At 42.3% G+C, this 19,769-nt stretch overlaps 1 protein-coding gene across 2 annotated transcripts in view; it reads left to right on the forward strand.

Annotated features, from left to right (window-relative positions):
• Nucleotides 1–19,769, forward strand: part of Nhe1 (Na[+]/H[+] hydrogen exchanger 1) — a 236,014-nt gene that overhangs the window by 168,837 nt on the left and 47,408 nt on the right. For both annotated transcript variants that reach the window (XM_068353486.1, XM_068353487.1), the window contains exons 13-14: nt 10,913–11,055; nt 11,577–11,660. In XM_068353486.1, the coding sequence (XP_068209587.1) occupies nt 10,913–11,055; nt 11,577–11,660 (227 nt within the window). The remainder of the gene's footprint in view (nt 1–10,912; nt 11,056–11,576; nt 11,661–19,769) is intronic.

Here is a 19,769-nt window from a genome sequence, read left to right on the forward strand (position 1 = left end):
CTCCTCACAGAGAGTGGCTTTTTGCAACAAGTTGCGGAAAGGATGTCTCGACACCTGCGAAAGTCATCCGCAGGAGTCTACCCTGGCGAAGTGGAGAGTCTTCTGTGGTTGGTGTCGTGGAAGGGGTATCTCTCCACTCGATGCCACTATTCCAGCAATAGCGGAGTTTCTCGTGTATTTGCGGGAAGAGATGCGCCTATCAGTCTCGGCAGTGAAAGGCTATCACTTAGCCTTAAGTCTTGCCTTCAGGCTAAAAGGAATGGACATTTCCCCCTTGCTGGAACCACTCATACGAAGTTATGAACTTACCTGCCCTCAGTCGGAGAGACCATTACGCCAGGCTTCTGATCGCCACCTGACTTGGAAGACGGTGTTCCTACTTGCTTTGGCCTCGGCCAAGTGAGTCAGCGAACTTCATGGTCTCTCGTATGACATCGCCCATTCAAGGGGATGGGTAAAGGTAACGTTCAGGTTCGTCCCTGAGTTTGTGGCTAAGACTCGAAATCCAGGAGTGCCGGACCCCCGGTTCAACTCTTTCCGGATTTCAAATCTCCGTTCTGTAACAGATGACCCAGACCATCTCCTACTGTGCCCAGTAAGGAGTCTGAGGCTCTATCTTAAGAGATCAGCTGCAATTTGTCCTCGAGTGCAAGCATTGTTTGTGAGCACAGGAAAGACGAAGAGGAGGGTCACTAAGAACACTATCTCAGCATGGATTCGCAGGGTCATCCACCATTCCCTGAATCCAGACCCTCCTCCGTCACGTCGCCCTAGAGCACATATTGTCAGAGGCATCCCTACGTCCCTGGCATTCAAGAGAAACTACTCAGTGACGCAGGTTCTACAAGCAGGGGTTTGGAAGCGTCAAACGACCTTCACAGCCCACTACCTGCAGGACGTGACCCACAAGAGGCTCGATATGTTCTCTATCGGCCCTGTGGTGGCTGCACAACAGCTGGTTTAAACCTCAGGCTCCTTAATGGACAAGCAGAAGAAGGTTGAGGGCATTGTTACCCGGTGTAGTCTGCATGAATGAAAAGATATGCCTGGCCCTTATTCTTTTCTTCATCCTCCCCTCTCTTGGGGAAAGCAGCATCCTGGGTTCTCTGCACAGCTGACCTCAAACTACTGCAGGTAAACCATGCTTCCTTGTGTTCCTAGTATTAAGATAATACTGTCGCATCCCCCATACCCTTACGAGGTGGTATTGGGAACGTCCTAACCTAGAATTCCATCTAATGGACTCCAGGTCAACTTCCTAGGACGAGTCACACTTCATTCCTTCACACACGCTTACGTAGGCCGCGTTCCTTGCAGAGCAAGGTAGTTGCGAGGTGCAGGGACTCCTTATCTCGAGTTCTACACACTCAGATACTGAGTCCCCGGGCAAAAGCCAAAAAGCCAGTTACGGCTGGGACTTACCACCCTTCCTAAGGGTTAAGTCACCCTATTTAAATAGCATGATTTGTATTTTGGTTACGGAACAAATGACAAATTCGTAGATAATTTGTATTTTTCCTAACCATACAAACCTTAGCTATTTAATCAAACTTGCCCACCAGCCCTGTCCCCCGGGAAGTCCTACCTCTAAACAAAGTGAACTAGTTCACCGGTGTGTGAGGGGGGAGGGGTAGCTAGCTACCCCTCCCCTACCCCCTCGCTAACTAGCCAGGGGGTAGTAAACCCTCGTTAAAATTCTAATGGCTCGCCATTTCAGCTACGCCGAAAGTAATACCCTATTTAAATAGCTAAGGTTTGTATGTTTAGGAAAAATACAAATTATCTACAAATTTGTCATGTTTTCACCATTTTTGAGTAAGATCTCTAAGGATGTTATAGTCCATGAGCCAGAACTCAAAATTTGGCATTTGACTACCAAATTAGTGAACAGATCAAATCATGATTTTTGGTTAGCTTGATGTCTGAAGTATCCAAAAACAGGGCTTGGACATTTCAGTTCGGTAGCTTAGTGCCCCAATGGCGGCCATCTTTAAAAATGGCTGCTGTTTTCGAGCTCTATGGTCGGTGTTCAGAAATTTGGCCATAACTTCACCCTATATCAACCAATTTTCATGGAATTTCTCTTATTTTACTCAGAATCAAATTCTTCAGATATTCATGTATAATTCACGTAATTCACGTGATTCCTTGTTGTGCTCTGTTCCAAAATATACCTTTTTATGTCAAATTGTGTTTTTTGACAATGTTTATCACACGCATCCCAGGAAGTTTGCCTCCGCATAGGAAATTGCCACCAAATGATGATTTTTTCCTGCTTGAAATATCTAGAGAAATTAGAATTTACCAATGACTCTACAGTGGAACCTCTACACACGAACGTATCTACATCCGAATTTTCCAACATCCGAAGTAAAATTCGAGCAAATTTTTTACTCTACACCCGAATTTTATTTCGACACACGAAGTAGCAATTTTCGTCGTACCGGTTGTATCCGAATTTTTCAACACGCGAAGTACAATTCGAACACGTTCCTACTCTACACCCGAATTTTTTTTTCGACACCCGAAGTACAGTAAACAATACTCGTATGCGTAGTCGGTGCTCATAGCGCCTGATGTGTTTTTTATTTCCGCCAATAGAAGGCAGCACTTCAACCTCGGAGGGACCCTCAATTAGCGTGGCTTGGGTCAGTCCCCTGTTCTCGTTGGCTTTATGTGGTTGTGCCCTGTGCGTTCTGCTATTAATTGTGTTTTAATCGTGATTTTTTACATTCATCCTTTTACGGTATTTTACGAAAATCATGGGTCCTAAAAGGCTTAGTTTCGCAAGTGGTAGTGGTAGTGGTGAGAAAAGGAATAAGGGAATGCTTTCTTTAGAAGTAAAGCAAGGAATTATTGAAAAGCATGAGCGTGGCGTCCGTATGAGTGAACTTGCAATAAGTTCCGCGCAAATAAAAGAGGTGTTAGGAAAATATCAAGACGTGGTCGACTTCATCGACAAATACCATCCAAAGAAATTGCAGGTTTGTCGTGTAGCTGCGCAGTTTGATGATGTTTCCCTAACTTATTTTCGAAACATTCTGAAAAGCTGTACCAAGCAACTTTCTATCGATAGCTTCTTTAAAAAAACTACGAAGCGAACTCGTGATGAAGAGGAAGGAAGTGGTTCAAAGAAAACAGCAAAGAGTGAAGAGAAAAAAATACAATCAATTTTAAGTGTAGAGAGTGAAAGTGATTAAAATTAATCATCAAAAAGAAAAAAAGAAAATGTAAAAAAAAAATATAAATTATAAAAAAAAAAAAGCTAAGTTATGTTAAAGTTCACTTAGTGTAAGTTAGAATAAGTTACGGTAGTGTACGTTTATCGTAGTTAACCTCTCTACCTCCTCGCCGCCCGTCCGTCTCCTCTCTGCGTAGCAAGACTAACAACACCTGCGCTGGAGTTTCTAAGGTAAAGTGACGCTAAAAACCCGTTTCTTATTTATCATTTTTTGCTAATTCTTCTTATTTACATGTCTATTCTTCTTATTTACATGTCTATTATCTAATTTAGTGTTCATTATTCTCATGGGAAAATTATGTGTAGTAGTTTATTAAGAAGTTATCATAGGTTTTTGGGCTCAACCACGGATTAATCCTATTTCAATGTATTCTTATGGGAAAATTCGTTTCGACAACCGAACATTTTCTACATCCGAAGTTGGTTCTGGAACGGATTAAATTCGTATGTAGAGGTTCCACTGTATTACAAAGAGGAGGAGGGAGGAGGTATTCCACCCTAATATCCATACCCTCACATTTTCAGAATTTCACTGAAAATATCTTGGGCATCTCCCATGAAACATTGTCTTGTCTTGTTCTATAATATAGTTTGTTGTTAGGCTATCTACATGTATTCAGGGAAAACACTTTCATAACAGTTTTATACCTCAATAACCTGACAAGTTTTATAACCTGACAAGGTAAGCATGACATTTTTATCCATCATACACCTGTGAACTAGTACTGCATGTCACTGATAGGTGTCACTACAGTACTTCATTAACTTTCACAGCATTTTTGGTTGTAAAACAATGGAAAATCAGAAAGAAGGTCCATTGTAAAAACATCACGTATGTATGGTAATGTCCAGTGTGTGTATCAGACACTAAAAGATGTATGCATTTCCTTAAAACATGCATATGTTAGGACTTCAGAGAATGAAGTTTGTAGGGCCCACAATTACGCCTTCAGTGCCACTAATCTCCTCATTTAGTTACAGGGAATTCTCTTCAATCAATGAGGCAGCATCACAATAACTGAACCAAAAAAGAAAAGACTAAAATCTGAGAAGGTTCCCTGCATTATATGCGGAAAGCTAGCTATGCCTGATGAACTTGTTCGATTGACAATTGCTTCCTCTTGGAAAACACTCTATGAAGCAGCAAAAATTCGACAGTTTGAAACAATAATGAAACTTGCCAGTCATGATATGACTGAACTGCCTAACATTCTGTACCATAGTAGCTGCAGATGAGACCACACATAAATAAGCGCTTGCAAAGCTTGCAACTTATCCTGACACAAACGAACAAAAGGACGAAGAATCAAGACAGTTGAAACGCCAGAGGACATCAGATACATCACGTGTATATGAAAAGATTTGTATATTTTGTGAAAAGAAATCAAAATATACAAAAGGTTCGAAACCTCGTGAAAAATTAATTCAGGCTGTGGATTTGCGTGCTGATGTATGAATTCGCGATGCTGTAACTCTTAAATCAGATGTAGGGATTTTGTCAGTTACTTCAAGGGATATAGTGGCGGCTGAGGCCAATTACCATGCCTCTTGCTATAAAGCGTACGTGAAAGAACACCCTGTCGTGGACACAAACAATGAACAAATTTGAAAATACCTACAAAAGTGAAGTTTATGCTATTATGGTTAACTTGTACAGTGATCTGTTTTTAGTACCACGCATCATTCCGCTTACAGACCTTACTTCAAAACTAGGGTCTCTCTTAAGTGAAAAGGGTGTAGAAGTACGCGATTCAACAAAGAATTATCTCAGCCTCAATCTCAAGACAGAATTTGGCGAGAGCTTGCATTTTTTTACACATAAGCGAAGGGTTTACATTCGTCCCCATACACTTACCACGGACACTATTGCTTGTGACTATCTAGACTTGAAATGTGACTTGGCAGAGCTGAGTCGAGGGCAAAAATGTGAACAGATGATTATTCAAACAGCTGTCATATTACGTGACCAGTGAGAAATGAGATGAAGGAACAGACTTGACCTCCCAAACCGGATGAACTGACAGAGAGATACATCGATCTACCGGCATGCCTCACTCACCTTTTGCAGATCCTCATTGGTGGCCAACAGACTTTGCCCTCTGATCGAATCAACAGACTGGCATGGTCTTTAGGTCAGGAAATTCTGTATGCTATAACCAATGGCAAGGTCATCACGCCAAAAAATGTCCTCCTGCCTTGGGTAATCAAGACTCTATCTGGTAATGTTGAACTCATTCGCATTTTAAATTGACTTGGTCATGGTTGCTCTTGCACTTGCCTAGAGGAGATTGATACAGAACTTTACATCGGGAAGCTGAGCAATGTGGATGAAGGGGCACCACTTCTCCCTCTAGGTACACATCCTTTAATCCCTACAGTTTTTGCATATGATAATATTGACTCACTGGAAGAAACACCGAGTGGTGCAGGAACTTCACATCGTGTGAATGGCATCATTGTTCAACCAGCAGTTTCATCTTGTGCACCAGAGAGAGTAACAGTACCATTTTTTAACAAGAAGGATAAACGACGCACGGTCGAGGCAAATTTGGAACCTCTGCCACTCTATATTTTAGTAAAGAAAGAATCGCCACCTCCTCTGAAAGCACCAAATCTTTCACTACAGTTCGAGGATGGTGTGAAAAGTTCACATCAACGCAATCTCCTCTGGATCTCAGTTCACCTGCACAAGTCTTCACACCAAAATATAAGTTCTTGGACAGGATTCAATATCCAAACAAGGGAACAGGTTAGAGTCAGTGCAGACAAAGTTGGATATTTGCCCACCATAAATGCCCCAGCAACAGATATTTCAACAGCACAGGAAATTCTATGCAATGCCCTTTCCATTCAAGAAACTTTGTCACTTGAAAAGATTGCTGTTGTTGCTGATCAGGCACTTTATGCCAAGCTGACAGAAGTCGCCTGGAATCATCAGTTCATGTTTGAAACTATTATCCCAATGATGGGGAATTTTCACATCATCTGCAATTTGTTATCAATTATTGGCAAGATATTCCGTGATGCTGGACTCCGAGACTTAGCAGTAGAATCAGGGGTCATAGCTGAGGGATCAGCTGACAAAGTGTTAGAAGGCAAACAGTACAACAGGGGAGTGAGACTTTACAAGCTGGTGTACGAAGCTTTGATGAGGCTTGCATGGGCACAGTTCTTAGAATGTTGGAGACTAACCATAGTCAAGATCGCCAAAACCTTGATGAAACCTTGAGACTGGTGAATGATGTGCACGAAAATCCGTGTGAAGCAACGCATGCATCTTTTCTAAATGAAGAAATATGCAAGAGTTTTGGATCTTTTCGTCGTGTACATGGATGAGTTGCGATACAACAGTGGACAACTGGCTTCATTCTTGATGATTTATTTTGACTTGGTTGAAACTCTCCTTGGACTAATACGAGCAGATCGAGAGGGCGATTGGTACCTCCACCTGGCTAGCATACGGAATATGACACCCTGGTGTTTTGTGGTAGATAAAACGAACTATGCTCGGTATCTTCCTGTATACTTCTTGCAGATGGCGTTGATAGAGGATACTTCACAGGAACTCTACAGCCATTTTCTAAATGGGGGGTTGTCTGTGCAGCTGGGTGAATCAAACCTATTTGGTCGACTCCTTATAGACCAGACGCTTGAAGAGACCGTAAACAAGGATACGCAGACCAGTGGCGGAACAAAGGGGTTCAGCTTAAAGCCAGCTGCAGTCTCTAGGTACTATCTAACGGCAGAACATAGAGCAGGGGCTTTAAGAAGACTTCGAGACCTTATCGAGGTACAGAAGCCACGGTTCGGCCACCCAGACCTCCAAACATCCCGTATAAAGCGAGATGAGAGTGATGTGTCATCTATTCTTGAATTGCTTGAGAACACTTGGACCAATCCATTTTGCGGTGATCCAATTGACCTTTTGAGCATTTCAACTGGCCTAGTTGCACCCCCTGAGGTGGCGACTGACTTGCTGAAGCATCATGAAAAGGGGGAAGCAGCTTATGCTGCACGGCTAGTGAAACTGGAAGAGGGTATTGGGTTTTTTGATCCCATCAAAAAGCACAAATTGAAAACATTCAGCAGTCTGAAGAAAGGAACCGTGATTAAAGGAACAGACAAGGAAATAGTACTGAAGGCGGACAATCGTGTGTTTGGTCACATGCTACTCATAGCGCAAAGTAGGAAACTGGACATGAAAGAGGTCTTATGTTACCCTCTAGGTCCCAAACCTTGGGCTTTGGTTAATGGTGATGGAACTCTTAAGAAAACTGCAAAAGCAAATCTAATTTCACATCTTGAAAAGCAAGTGGTCCAAGGGCAACAATCATTGATGCTATGTGAATAGTTCAGAAAATTCATGGAGAAAATTCTACATTTGGAGAACTTTCTGAGCAGATCCTTAAAAGCATTCTGAATCATAGCTGCAAAAGCCAACGAGTTGATGTGGTATTCGATGTGTACACTGAACATTCAATTAAGAATGCTGAAAGGGTTAGTCGAGGGACCAAAGACAGTCTGCTTTTCCATATGAAGTCGGGACACCGGATTAAGAATTGGAAACGACTTCTTGCGAACACGGAAAGCAAGAACAGACTGACCAAGTTTCTGGTAATAAGCTGGAAGGGAGGAGGAGGTGAGACAACGCCTTGGTGAAATTACATTATTCGTAACTGTTGCAGAACAGTGTTTTGAAATTACAAAGGATGTCATCAGAGAGGTTCCAGAGCTGACATCCTCTCATGAAGAAGCAGATACGAGACTTGCACTCCATGCAAAGCATGCAGCAGGAACACGCACAACCATGTGGTAATCCTTTCGGAAGATACTCTCGAAGCTAAGATAGGTGGACACTTATTCCTGAGACGAGGAAAGAAGAACAAAATCAGAATAATTGATATCTCCAGACTGGCAACTATCATTGACAGGGATGTGTGCACTGCTTTGTTGGGAGTGCATGCTTGGACTGGCCGTAAGTGCTTTTTCTGGCAAGGGGAAGATCAAAGGCAGTTAACTGGATTCGTTCAAATGATAGATTTAAGGAAGCATTCTCTCATCTAGGGAGAGAAGGGAGTGTTGCAGATGAACTCTTTTTAACTCTAGAAAAATTTGCCTGCAGCAGTTATTCGCGCAGTGCAAAGAGCACAACTGTAAATGATCTGAGATATGAAATATTCAGGTCCAGAAATGGTGATGTGTCTTCAGGACAACTGCCTCCTTGTAAGGATGCCCTTCAACAGCACACCAAAAGGGCCAATTATCAAGCAGCCATATGGAGACGAAGCCTTGAAAACTCACCAACGATCCCAGATCCTACAGACGTACATGGATGGAAAGTTGATGGGGATGAGCAAATTGCCATTGAATGGATAGCTGGAGCACCAGCACCTGATACAGTGCTTTCACTGATGTTATGCAAATGTGTTAGATCATGCAAATCTGGCAGTTGTGCATGCATCGAAATTGGATTACCCTGCACACCAGCCGGTAAATTGGAAGAATGTGACAATATGAAAGATGATGAGGAGTTGGAAATAGTTCCAGACATGGATGAAAGTGACTCTGATGATAAGTAGATTCCCCATAGGAAACAACGGCAGTTACAAGATTACAAATGTTTAAGGACATTTTGACTGTTTAATTTCAATATAAATTGTGGCTCATTGTGTTCAGGTGACATATTAAGTAGTCGGTGCATTTGCTTGTCTCCAAAGTACTTATTTTAAAAAGGCAGATTTCAGGATACACAGTGCGATAGGTGTTGCCTCACGTGCATCCCCGAGTCACGTGAGTGGTAACTTGATCACTTTCTATTGTTTATTGATGCTGTATGAATCCTTCTAGGTATTTCAAAAACAAACTTCATCATTTAGTGCCAATTTCCTAAGCTGAGGCAAACTTCCTTAGATGAGTGTGAAAAAATTGTCAAAAATTGGCATAAAAACGTACATTTTAGAATGGAGTATAGCAATAAAGTTACATTAATTATACATGAGTATCTGCAGAATTTAATTCTGACTAAAATAAGAGTAATTTCATGAAAATTAGTTGATGTGGTGCAGAGTTATGGGCAGATTTTATAACACCTACCATAGAGCTCGAAAACGGCGGCCATTTTTAAAGATGGCCGCCATTGGGGCACAGAGCTACTGAACTGAAATGTCCAAGCCCTGTTTTTGGATACTTCAGACATCAAGCTAACCAAAAATCATGATTGGATCTGTTCACTAATTTGGTAGTCAAATTTGGTCTGGCTCATGGACTATTATGGTTGTGGTACTGCAGTCTATCGAAAACATCCCTGTCTCATAATCTGTTAGTGGGGTGTTTGAGCCCTGCTCTAGCCCGATAGTTTATAGTAGTATCAGCAACCTACCATCCTTGTGAGCTAGGGATGGATGTTTGCTGAGGTATCAGCAGCCTGTGCCTAGCCCTCTGTGGTCATAGCTTGGGTGGAGAGGGGCTTTGACACTGATCATATGTACAAATGGTTGGTCTCTAGGAAATTGTCTTGTCTCTTTCCTCTACCCCTCATGAGCAACCCTTAGGCCTTTAAACTATGCATGAGGCTTTCCATTAGAGGAAATATCAGAAAACGTACGGAATTCCACCAATTTTTTGATTAAGTAAGAATGAATCATTTGAAAAGGAGATTTACTATATTCTGTTACTTGTGACTGCGAAAGGTTATGTATGGTGATAATGGTATATCTTAGGAGTAAGTTTGCATATGTATTTCTTGTGATGAATAAGATAATTGAAAATATTGTGAGAGTGGCAAGTAAAATTTTGTTGCCTGTGTGTGTGTGCAAGCCAATTAGAATGTTAAATGACAATATTTATCGAGAACAAGGTGAGCCCTATAAAAATTAAAAATCCATTTATTCAGTGGTAAAGTAGAATGTTTTATAACAATAGTAATGATGATGATTTATTGGCACCAGCTGTCAGGTTCCTCCAATCAGTGTTGGCCACTGATGGAGATACTGTACTGTTCAGGTTTACTGCCCCATATTCTGTCACCAGGCTTTGGTAATATAGTTGAGCAACGTTAGGAAGTGGGTCATAAAGGTTTGCAGAACCCAAGTACAGTAGTTGCATGTTCATCCTAGCCCATTTGCTTGAAACCTACATGTCAGGTTGCTAATTGATCTTCTGAAGCAAGCAGACTTTTCTTGTGGTAGTTGGATATTTCTGTAGGTACAGGAACTGGATTTAAATGCTTTGATTCTTAAACTGATGGTAAATACTAAATATAACTCAAGTGCCATAAATTATCTAGTTTTACTGTAAATATGTAATTTTTCATTTCTATGATTCGTAAAGCTACTTCATACTGATTAGAAAATTTCCTAAAATTAGTTTCCTAAAGTAAACATCATCTACAAACCAGAAGGGAAGGAAGCTAATACAGGAAGAGAAAAGCAAAGTTATATCAATTCTTATCTTGCAAATTTTAGCTCTTGTTCCTATAACTTTAAAAGCTGTCATTCCACAGCTATTTAAACATTATGTTTAATTTTCCCTCATTTAGAAGTTTGTTCTCGCTTACAGGTTTACGAGGGGCAAATTTTAGCTCTTGTTCCTATAACTTTAAAAGCTGTCATTCCACAACTATTTAAACATTGTTTAATTGTCCCTCATTTAGAATTTTGTTCTCGCTTACAGGTTTACGAGGGGCTATTGCGTATGCTCTTGCCCTGCATTTGGAATTTAGCGATGAAAAACGTCATGTTATTGTTACAACTACGCTAATCATTGTGCTTTTCACAATATTTTGCTTGGGGGGCTCCGCAATGCCACTCATAAAGGTGAGTTCTTTATTTGAAATAGAATTATAGTGACTTGTAATGCTTACAGATGATTACATTATTATTTTGATAGTGCTGCTTTAGAATTAAATGTTGCAATGGCTCTCAAAATGGGAAATATCTCAAGTTTTTGATGTATGAAAGATCTCTATTTTTTTTAAACAAATTATTAGTAAGATATATTGTACAGTATTCACAAGTATAAATCATTTAGTTTATTTATTAATGTATCTTATTTCAATATTGGTTATACTTAAGAAAGCCATGTACTCTATGCTTCCACAGTATGTTTTTATTCAATTATAAGTCTTGTTTTTTATTTTGATAGTATCTTTCTAACTCATTTTCTCAATAAAAATGGTGTTTTAATTGACGCAACTGAATTTGCATGAAATAAGTTTTCATGAGATGAGGAGTTTCTGGATTGATTTAGCAAACCATGTGCTAAAATGAGTGTTTGCACTGGGAGCAACACTCACTCACAGGAAAATATAAGAAATGTTTTACAATCTCCATTTCAGTATCTGAAGGCAGATAAGAGACAAAAACATAGACGACAAAAAGATGTGGACAAGGAACTAACTCTGAGTAAAACCAGAGAGTGGGTGAGTAATGATTTTGAATAGTATATTGTGTCCTTTGAATGTGGCATTATACTTACGGATGCTGGGTTCCAGAAAGCGAGAATCTAACTTTTATTATTATGTTGGTCATAGATGTGGGTATTTATCTTGGTTGAGATGTAGAACATTTGATGGGTTGTATTGGAAAAAATAGTTTGTATACAATTTATCTTTAATTTTAGAATTACAGTAGTACCTTGGGTTACAAATTTAATTCGTTCTGGACTGAGCTCGCAAATTTAATTTGTTCGCAAGTGAGCTCGCAACCTGAAGTGCTTATATTCTAAAACAATTTTTCCCATAAAAAATAAAGGAAATTCACTTGATGCTTTCTGCATTTCCATAAATACACATATATTGCACACTAATCTTTAAAGGTTTCAGAGTGGTAATTATTATTTGAATTATAATTCCTAAAATTGGAAATGAATACAAAATAATTTGCAAAGAAATATACAAATAATTGACATAATAACTCACTCTAACATTGAGGAGAGTTGTGGCTGGGAAAAGATGTAGACAAAGAAGAAGAAGAAGAAGGAGAGCAATTTTGGTAAAATAGTGGCTGTTCTCTCTCTTGAATGACATTCAATAACAATAACTGAATTGATTAATTTACACTTTCTGGATACTCAAGTAATTTTTTTTTTACACACTTAAGCCATGTCCACACTTAATGCATTTCCATGTATCGTATCATCGTTGTGTATGTGCAACAGGGTATTGTACCCACTTGTGTATCTGCATGCTGTATCATCTTTTCGTGGTGCAACAGTATCAGCCAGTTTCTTCCTGACCTTAGCCATGAGTGCAAATGTGTAGTTGGCTGCGGCCACATATATTTTTATTTATGAACGAGCAATCACATAAGCTTAGCTACAACTATACTTGTGGTTGTCTGCTACAAGACTGAGCATGCAAAGGAACGATGCCACGTTCACACGAGGGTATATGCGTTGCGTATCATTCCTTTGATGTGTCGGTAAAAGACCGACAAATGTTGGATTGAGACCGGTGCGTATCTTTGGTTCATATTTTGATATGCAATGATACAATGCTTTCCCATCCACACTGCTACACAATGATGATATGATATGTGGAAGTGTAACAAGTGTGGATGCAGCTTTACATTCAAGTTTGACAAGATATCTATCTAGAGACAACTTTTTATGCCTTTTGTTTAAAATAGCATGGAAATGATACATTGCATTGTCGGTAAATAGACTCGCTGCTCACACTGCTAAAGCCTTATCTGGGTGATGTGCTTCTTAAAAATTTTCCAGAGTTTCCCACATTTTTAATATTTCCCTAATTTCGCTTGAGGAAAGAGAATTGTCAGTCTGGCACTCCTCCTCCTCATATGAAATTTCCTCCACATTCGCTTGATGCTGCACTCGACACATAACAACCTCGCTGTCTTTCCTAAGGACATAATTTCATCATCAACTGCATCCTGCATGGGCTGGAATTCCTCAAAATTGTTTTCACCAATGCATTCAGACCACAATTTCTTCCAATCAAAATTCAGGGTTCTGATTTTGAACCCTAATCAGGCTTTATCAATGATTTTGAGGCAGTTAAAAGTATGGCAATATTTTTTCCAAAATTCCCAGAGGGTGAGGTGTTCCCTTTGGAACATTGTTTTTGCATAAAGCTTTTCAAAGTTTTAGATCACCTGCTGATCCATGGATTGGAGTATTGGAGTGGTGTTGGGTGGCAGGAACTTATCTTAAATAATTTGAACTCCTTCATTAGGTCATCTTCAAGGCCTAGAGGATGGGCAGGAGCATTTTCCATAACTAACAAGGCTTTGAGTGGTAGGTCCTTCTCCAAAAAGTACTCTTTGACTTCACGACAGAAAACCTCATTGATCCATTCGACAAACAAAATGCGGTCAGCCAAGTTAAATGACATCCACATAATATTTAGTTGCTTTTTCTGTACCTTGCAGTTCTTGAAGGCTCATGGCTTATCCGAGTGACACACCAGGGGTGGTTTGGTTTTGCGATACCCACTGGTATTAGAACAGAACACCAAGGTTAGACAAGCTTTCATATGCTGACTAGGAATTGCCTTTTCTTTAGAAGGTTTTAAAGGCCGCTCAGTAATGGCAGAGGAAAGGAACAGTGACATTGGCCTATAAAGCAGGACAATGCCTTAGAGACTGACTATATTACATATGATCAGTGCCCAAGATTACTTTAGAAAGTAACTTTTAAGTTCATGAAACTGTTCTTGTAAGAATCTTAATATTTTTCCGGTAGGTCATATATAGTCATTAGAGCAAGAAAATCATTATTGCTCATTACAATCTTATCTAACATCTTGAGGTGTTTTGTTGATCATGTTATAGCACTGGATTGTCTTTGAAGCATGGCATTCTACCTTTCTTACATATATGTTATTAGCCTTGTTCAGCCAACACTGTGATGCAGTCATCTCAACTATGAGTTTTCTTAGCATCGATGGACTCCATTGGATTACTGTTTGTTGTGTCTATCATGTGAGTTGCAGAAGCAATCATGAAGTCAGGTGTTCGTAGTTTCTGTAGACAGTTCAAGTCTGAATAAGATTTACAGAGTTATTAACTTTTTACATCAGATATGTATAGACAGTGTTTTGTAGGTTTTGCCAGTGCAGTGCTTGAAGATAATAAACAGTTTTTCAGTGTAGTCCAAGTTTTTAAGGAATTAGGGATACCTGCCTGTAACCACTGTAAATTTCAGTAATTGGTGCTCCACATTTTTACCTTACAGTTGTTCAGTATAATTCCTTGTGCAGTACACTGCAGATGGTGCTCGAGGTACTATCCCTTCAGTCTCCAGCAGAATTACTTCTATCTTCAAATTTCTAATTTTCTTTTCTCCCTTTAGACCCTTCCACTGAGCTGTCCAACCTCACCTCCTATACTTGGCTTTGAGTTCCACCTCGCATTTAGGATCTCATTCTCTAGATCAGTGGTTCTCAAACTTTTTCATGAGCGACCCTATTTGAAACATTTCATTCCTTCGCGACCCAGAGTAAAGTGAAGAGAAAGAAAACATGCAATGATATATACACTTTATTTTGGAAAAAAAATAATGTGTACAGCTTTTCATTCACAAAACTAAACTAGTGGGATTTATGGCACTGCTTTTCCTTTTCACAAAACTAAACGAACAGGATTCATGGCACTGCTTTTCGTTCCCAAAACTATATTAATAGAATCCATGGCACTGCTTTTAATTCACAAAACTAAATTAATAGAATCTATGGCACTGCTTTTAATTCACAAAACTAAATTAATAGAATCTATGGGGGGAAGATGAACATACATAACAAAGGGATTTTGACGAAGGAAAAATCTATTTCTGGGGAGAGACCTGTGGCGCCCGGCGAAAAGTCCTTCTTGTATACCTTTTCTGATAAAAACCTTCCAATTATACCAGAGAAAGATAAAAGCATGGAATGCTGAGGTTACAACCCTCGCGCGAGCACCTTTTGGGTGTCGTGTATAAAGCAAAGGCGCGTGAAATCCACTATTCACAGGTTGTCTTCCATTTAGTTAATTCCTTCGCCAAAGGGATGGGCCGATACAGAGGCCCTAGACACATCCCCATCGCCGCACCACCCACGCCACGACGCGAGCGCCATCTGAACAACATCCTTCTGTATTGACCATGATGGCTTGGAAAGGAAAGGGTGGGATCGTGTAAAATAAGGGGAAGGGTTTCGCCGGGCGCCACAGGTCTCTCCCCAGAAATAGATTTTTCCTTCGTCAAAATCCCTTTTCTGGGTCGAACCTGTGGCGCCGGGCGAAAATGTACCAGAGAATGCCTTCCAAGCCCAACAATAACTACTAATTTAATAAGGGGAGAGAAACAACACCATGTAAAGAAAATCATATATAATTCAGGTAAGTAGGCATAAAATATAAACTAGCCACAGGGCATAGTGATAACAAGGAAACCTCTGAGTATCAGAGGAAAACATGCAACAAATCTGACATGGCTTAGAATATCCCAACTTAATAACAAGGGAAAACAATAATAGTTACAATCATATTAACCTACTGTAATATGTAAAACACTTAGGGCTAACGAACCACCAAGGAAGCGGCGTCGTGGTGCGAGTGGCGGGTAGGAGGGAGAAGAGAAGAGATGGATGAAAGGAAGAACAAAAGATCAATGGGGAGAGATAAGGCTCCCAGCTGCAACCGTTGGATATTTAAGAGCCTGTAAGTTCTTTAGATAGTGGCGTTTGAAGACCATAGGAGATTTCCAACCCGTGTACTTCTTAAGGTTATCAAAGTCCATATTCTGGAAATAGTTGATGGAGGTAGCTATCGATCGGATATCATGAGCATGGGGAAATGAACCCGGATTGGCTTGTTTAATGAAGTATAGGATCTGTTGCCTAATGCCACGTATGGAAATGGTACCTCCTTGTTCTCTGATAAACAAGGGGCCAGACGATTGGGTAGCAGTCCTGGCTAAAAAGGCCCTGAGAGTGGTGACCGGACATAGAGAAGTATCTTGGAGAAGAGGAATAATCTTCCAAGGGGACCACCTATTTTGGGGGTCCTCGTTCTTAGCTAGGAACGCCCTGTCTGGTGAAAGAAGTACCTCACCTGAAGGGAGGAAATCCATGTTCTCTGAGTTTCGTGAGAGAGCTGCTAGTTCTGAGATTCTGGAACCCGAGGCCAAAGCTGTTAGAAATAAAGTCTTCCTAAGAAGAGTGATATAAGAGCAGGATTCGTTGTCCGTGTCGGAGGCCAGTTTGAGGACATCATTTAGAGACCAAGAGACCTTTTGAGGACGGACCGAAGGTCGAAGCCTAGCACATGCTTTTGGAATAGATGAGAAATAAGACTCCGCCAGGTTAATGTTAAACCCAACCAGGAAGACTTTCCTCAGAGCTGACTTAATGGTGGTTATAGTGCTAGCTGCTAGGCCTTTGTCAAAAATGGACCTAAAGAAGGAGATGGCTAAATTAGGAGTCATAACCGAATGGTCTGAAGTCCTTAAGAAATCCGCTAGTTTCTTAACCGCCGAATCATATTGGCGAATCGTTGAGTCCCTTTTGTCTGATTCTATAAAGAGGACATTATCTGGGTCGATGTTTGCGTCCCTACGTGCCGCAAACTTCATGAAATCCACAAAGTTAGGGTTTTGGCTATCCTTGAGGAATCTGACACAGTCCGTGTTTGGACCACCTGGGTCAGTTTGGGGAATGGGATCCGGAAGGGACGGAGTTTCAACTCGAGGAGGAGAGGAAACCAACTGCTCTTTGGCCAGTGAGGTGCCACTAAAGCTACTACCCCGTTGAAGGAGCGGAGTTTGTGCAAGACTTTCAGTAGAAGATTCACTGGAGGGAATAAGAAGATCTTCTGCCAATGGTTCCAATCCAGGGTTAATGCGTCCATGGCATAAGCCTGAGGGTCCAGGTTCGGTGTCACATAACACGGGAGTTTGTGATTGAGTCGGGTCGCGAATAGATCTACCTGGAGACCTGGAACCAGCCTGAGTATCCACCGGAAGGAGTGCATGTCCAGGGACCACTCCGATTCCAGTGGGCTCGTCCTGGATAATGCGTCTGCTATCACATTCTGGACTCCTGCTAGGTGAGTTGCTGACAGGAACCAGTCTTTGTCGGCTGCCAAGGTGAAGATAGTGACTAGGATCTGATTCAGGTTGGGTGATTTGGACCCCCCCCTGTTGAGGCAGTGGACTACGGCCGTACTGTCTGAGACTACTCTGATGTGGGTCGACCTCGGAGGGGAGATTCTCTTCAGGGTCAAGAACACCGCCATGGCTTCGAGAACATTGATATGGAACTGTCTCATGGCGGGTGACCAAGAGCCCTGACACATCTGATGTTGGGAGTAACCCCCCCAACCACTCAGAGACGCGTCGGTATGAATTGTCACTTGTGGAGAGGGGAACTGTAGAGGAACTGACTTGGAGAGGTTCCTCCGATCGGACCATGGTCGTAGTCTCATTTTCAAGACAGAGGGGATCTTCGAGGTCTTGTCTCTTAAAGGTATTGTCGCCCTCTTTCTCCAAACTCGATTGATGTCTTTGAGTTTGGCTTTTAATAGGAGATCGGTCAGTGAGGCAAACTGGAGTAGGCCGAGGACTCGTTCTAAAGCTCTTCTGGACACCTGTTTGTGTTTGAGAAAGTTCCTGACCTTGGAAGCTATCTCCCTCACCTTCTTGGGAGGAAGGGAGAGCTTGTGCTTTGAGAGGTCCCAACGGATGCCTAACCATTCGAAGAGGCTTGATGGTTGTAGGCGGGACTTCCGGAGGTTGACTTGGAAGCCCAGTTTGGAGAGAAAATGGAGTACCTTCGACGTAGCTCTTTTGCATTCCTGGTGCGACTGGGCCCAAATGAGCCAATCGTCCAGATAGGCGACGATTTGTATCCCTTGGTGTCTGAGTTGCTCGAGCACCGTCTCCCCCAGTTTCGTGAATACCCTGGGGGCAATGCTGAGACCGAAGGGCATGACTTTGAATGCGAAGGCTCTCTTGCCGAGACGGAAGCCTAGATAAGGAGAGAAGTTTCGAGCTACTGGGACATGATAATAGGCGTCGGTAAGATCGATAGAGGTGGTGACGGCCCCACGGGGAAGTAAGGTCCGTACCTGAGAGATAGTCAGCATACGGAACTTGTCGCAAAGGATGTAAGAGTTGAGCTTCGACAAGTCCAGAACTACCCTCAACGCCGACGAGTCTTTCTTCGGGACTGTAAACAGGCGGCCTTGGAACTTCAGGGATCGAACCCGCTTGATTGCTCTCTTCTTGAGTAACTCCGCAGTGTACTCTTCCAGGATGGGAGTGGGTCTCTGGAAGAAGGTCACCGGTGGAGGAGGGGATCCCTGTGACCATTTCCAACCCAAGCCCCTTGATATTATGCTGTGAGCCCATGGACTGAAGGTCCAATGATCCCGGAAGTGATAAAGTCTCCCTCCTACCGGCATCACATCATTGGGAGGGAGTGAACTTAGGGCCCCTCCCTCCACGGGAACCCCTTGCTCTGGGCCCGCCGCGTTGGCGGAACTGTCCTCTACCTCTGGAACTCCCTCTTTGGTATCCACGAAAGGAACCGGAGGGTTCGTAGGCAGGGTTGTATGCAGGTGAGGGCATCCAAGAGGGGTTGGGCTGTGTACCAGGGGGAGCAGCGAGGTAGACTACCTGCTGAGGAGGCGCCTGTTGTCGAGAAGTCGAGGCCGCGGAAGGCTGTGGGGACGAGGTACCCCGGGCCGCTTTGTAAGGACTAAACCTCAGCTTCTTCTTGAAGAATGTGTGTCTCTGGGGTTCGAACCTCTTTTTGGCTGAGAGACCCCACCTTACCTGCAAATTCTGGTTTGCCCTCGCTGCGTCCTGAAGAACCTTATCCACCTCGGTCTGAGGGAAGAGGGTCTTACCCCAGCAGGAGGAAGCTATCAGTCTGTTCGGCTCATGCCTGATGGTGGCCTCCGACAGAACGAACTTCCTGCAACTAACCCGTGCTGACCAGAAGTCATGGAGATCTATTTGGTAGGATAGCAGCTGGTTCTTTGTGGCGACTCTGAACAGCGTTTCCTCTGGGTAAAGAGATGCAAGGGACTCCATGGAGGTGATGGATTGGAGGGACCTAGCAAGTCTAGTACGGGTCTCGAACTCAGTTTTGAGAAGACTCTCTATTAATCTGGGAAGCTTCTCAGAGAAAAGAGTAGAGGCACAGTCCGGGTCTAGTTTCCCCACCGTGAAGGTAGAGGCCGCAGCATCCCAGGCTGCCGAGGAACCCGGAATAAGCAAAGAGGTGGGGTCCGTCTCCTTGAGAGCCGGCATGGAAGAGCCTTCTTTGATGGCCTGTATAGTCAGCTCTGTGACTTTGTCTATGAGCGGCAAAGAGATGGAGGCCGCTGTCGTAAAAATAGTGTAGGAACCCTTGTGAGGGGTGAGCTTTGAGTTAATACACCCCCACTCTGATAGTGTTCTGGCCCAGATAGCCTGGGCCTGCTCTTTTGGAAATATGACCGTTTCCTTCGGTACCTTGTCCATACGGACCAATGCATGTTCCTTTAACCGTACAAAACCATTGAACGGGAATGCTAGGCCAGGGGGATAG

This window comes from Palaemon carinicauda, chromosome 30 (genome assembly GCF_036898095.1).
Source record: "Palaemon carinicauda isolate YSFRI2023 chromosome 30, ASM3689809v2, whole genome shotgun sequence".
Classification (NCBI taxonomy): domain Eukaryota; kingdom Metazoa; phylum Arthropoda; class Malacostraca; order Decapoda; family Palaemonidae; genus Palaemon; species Palaemon carinicauda.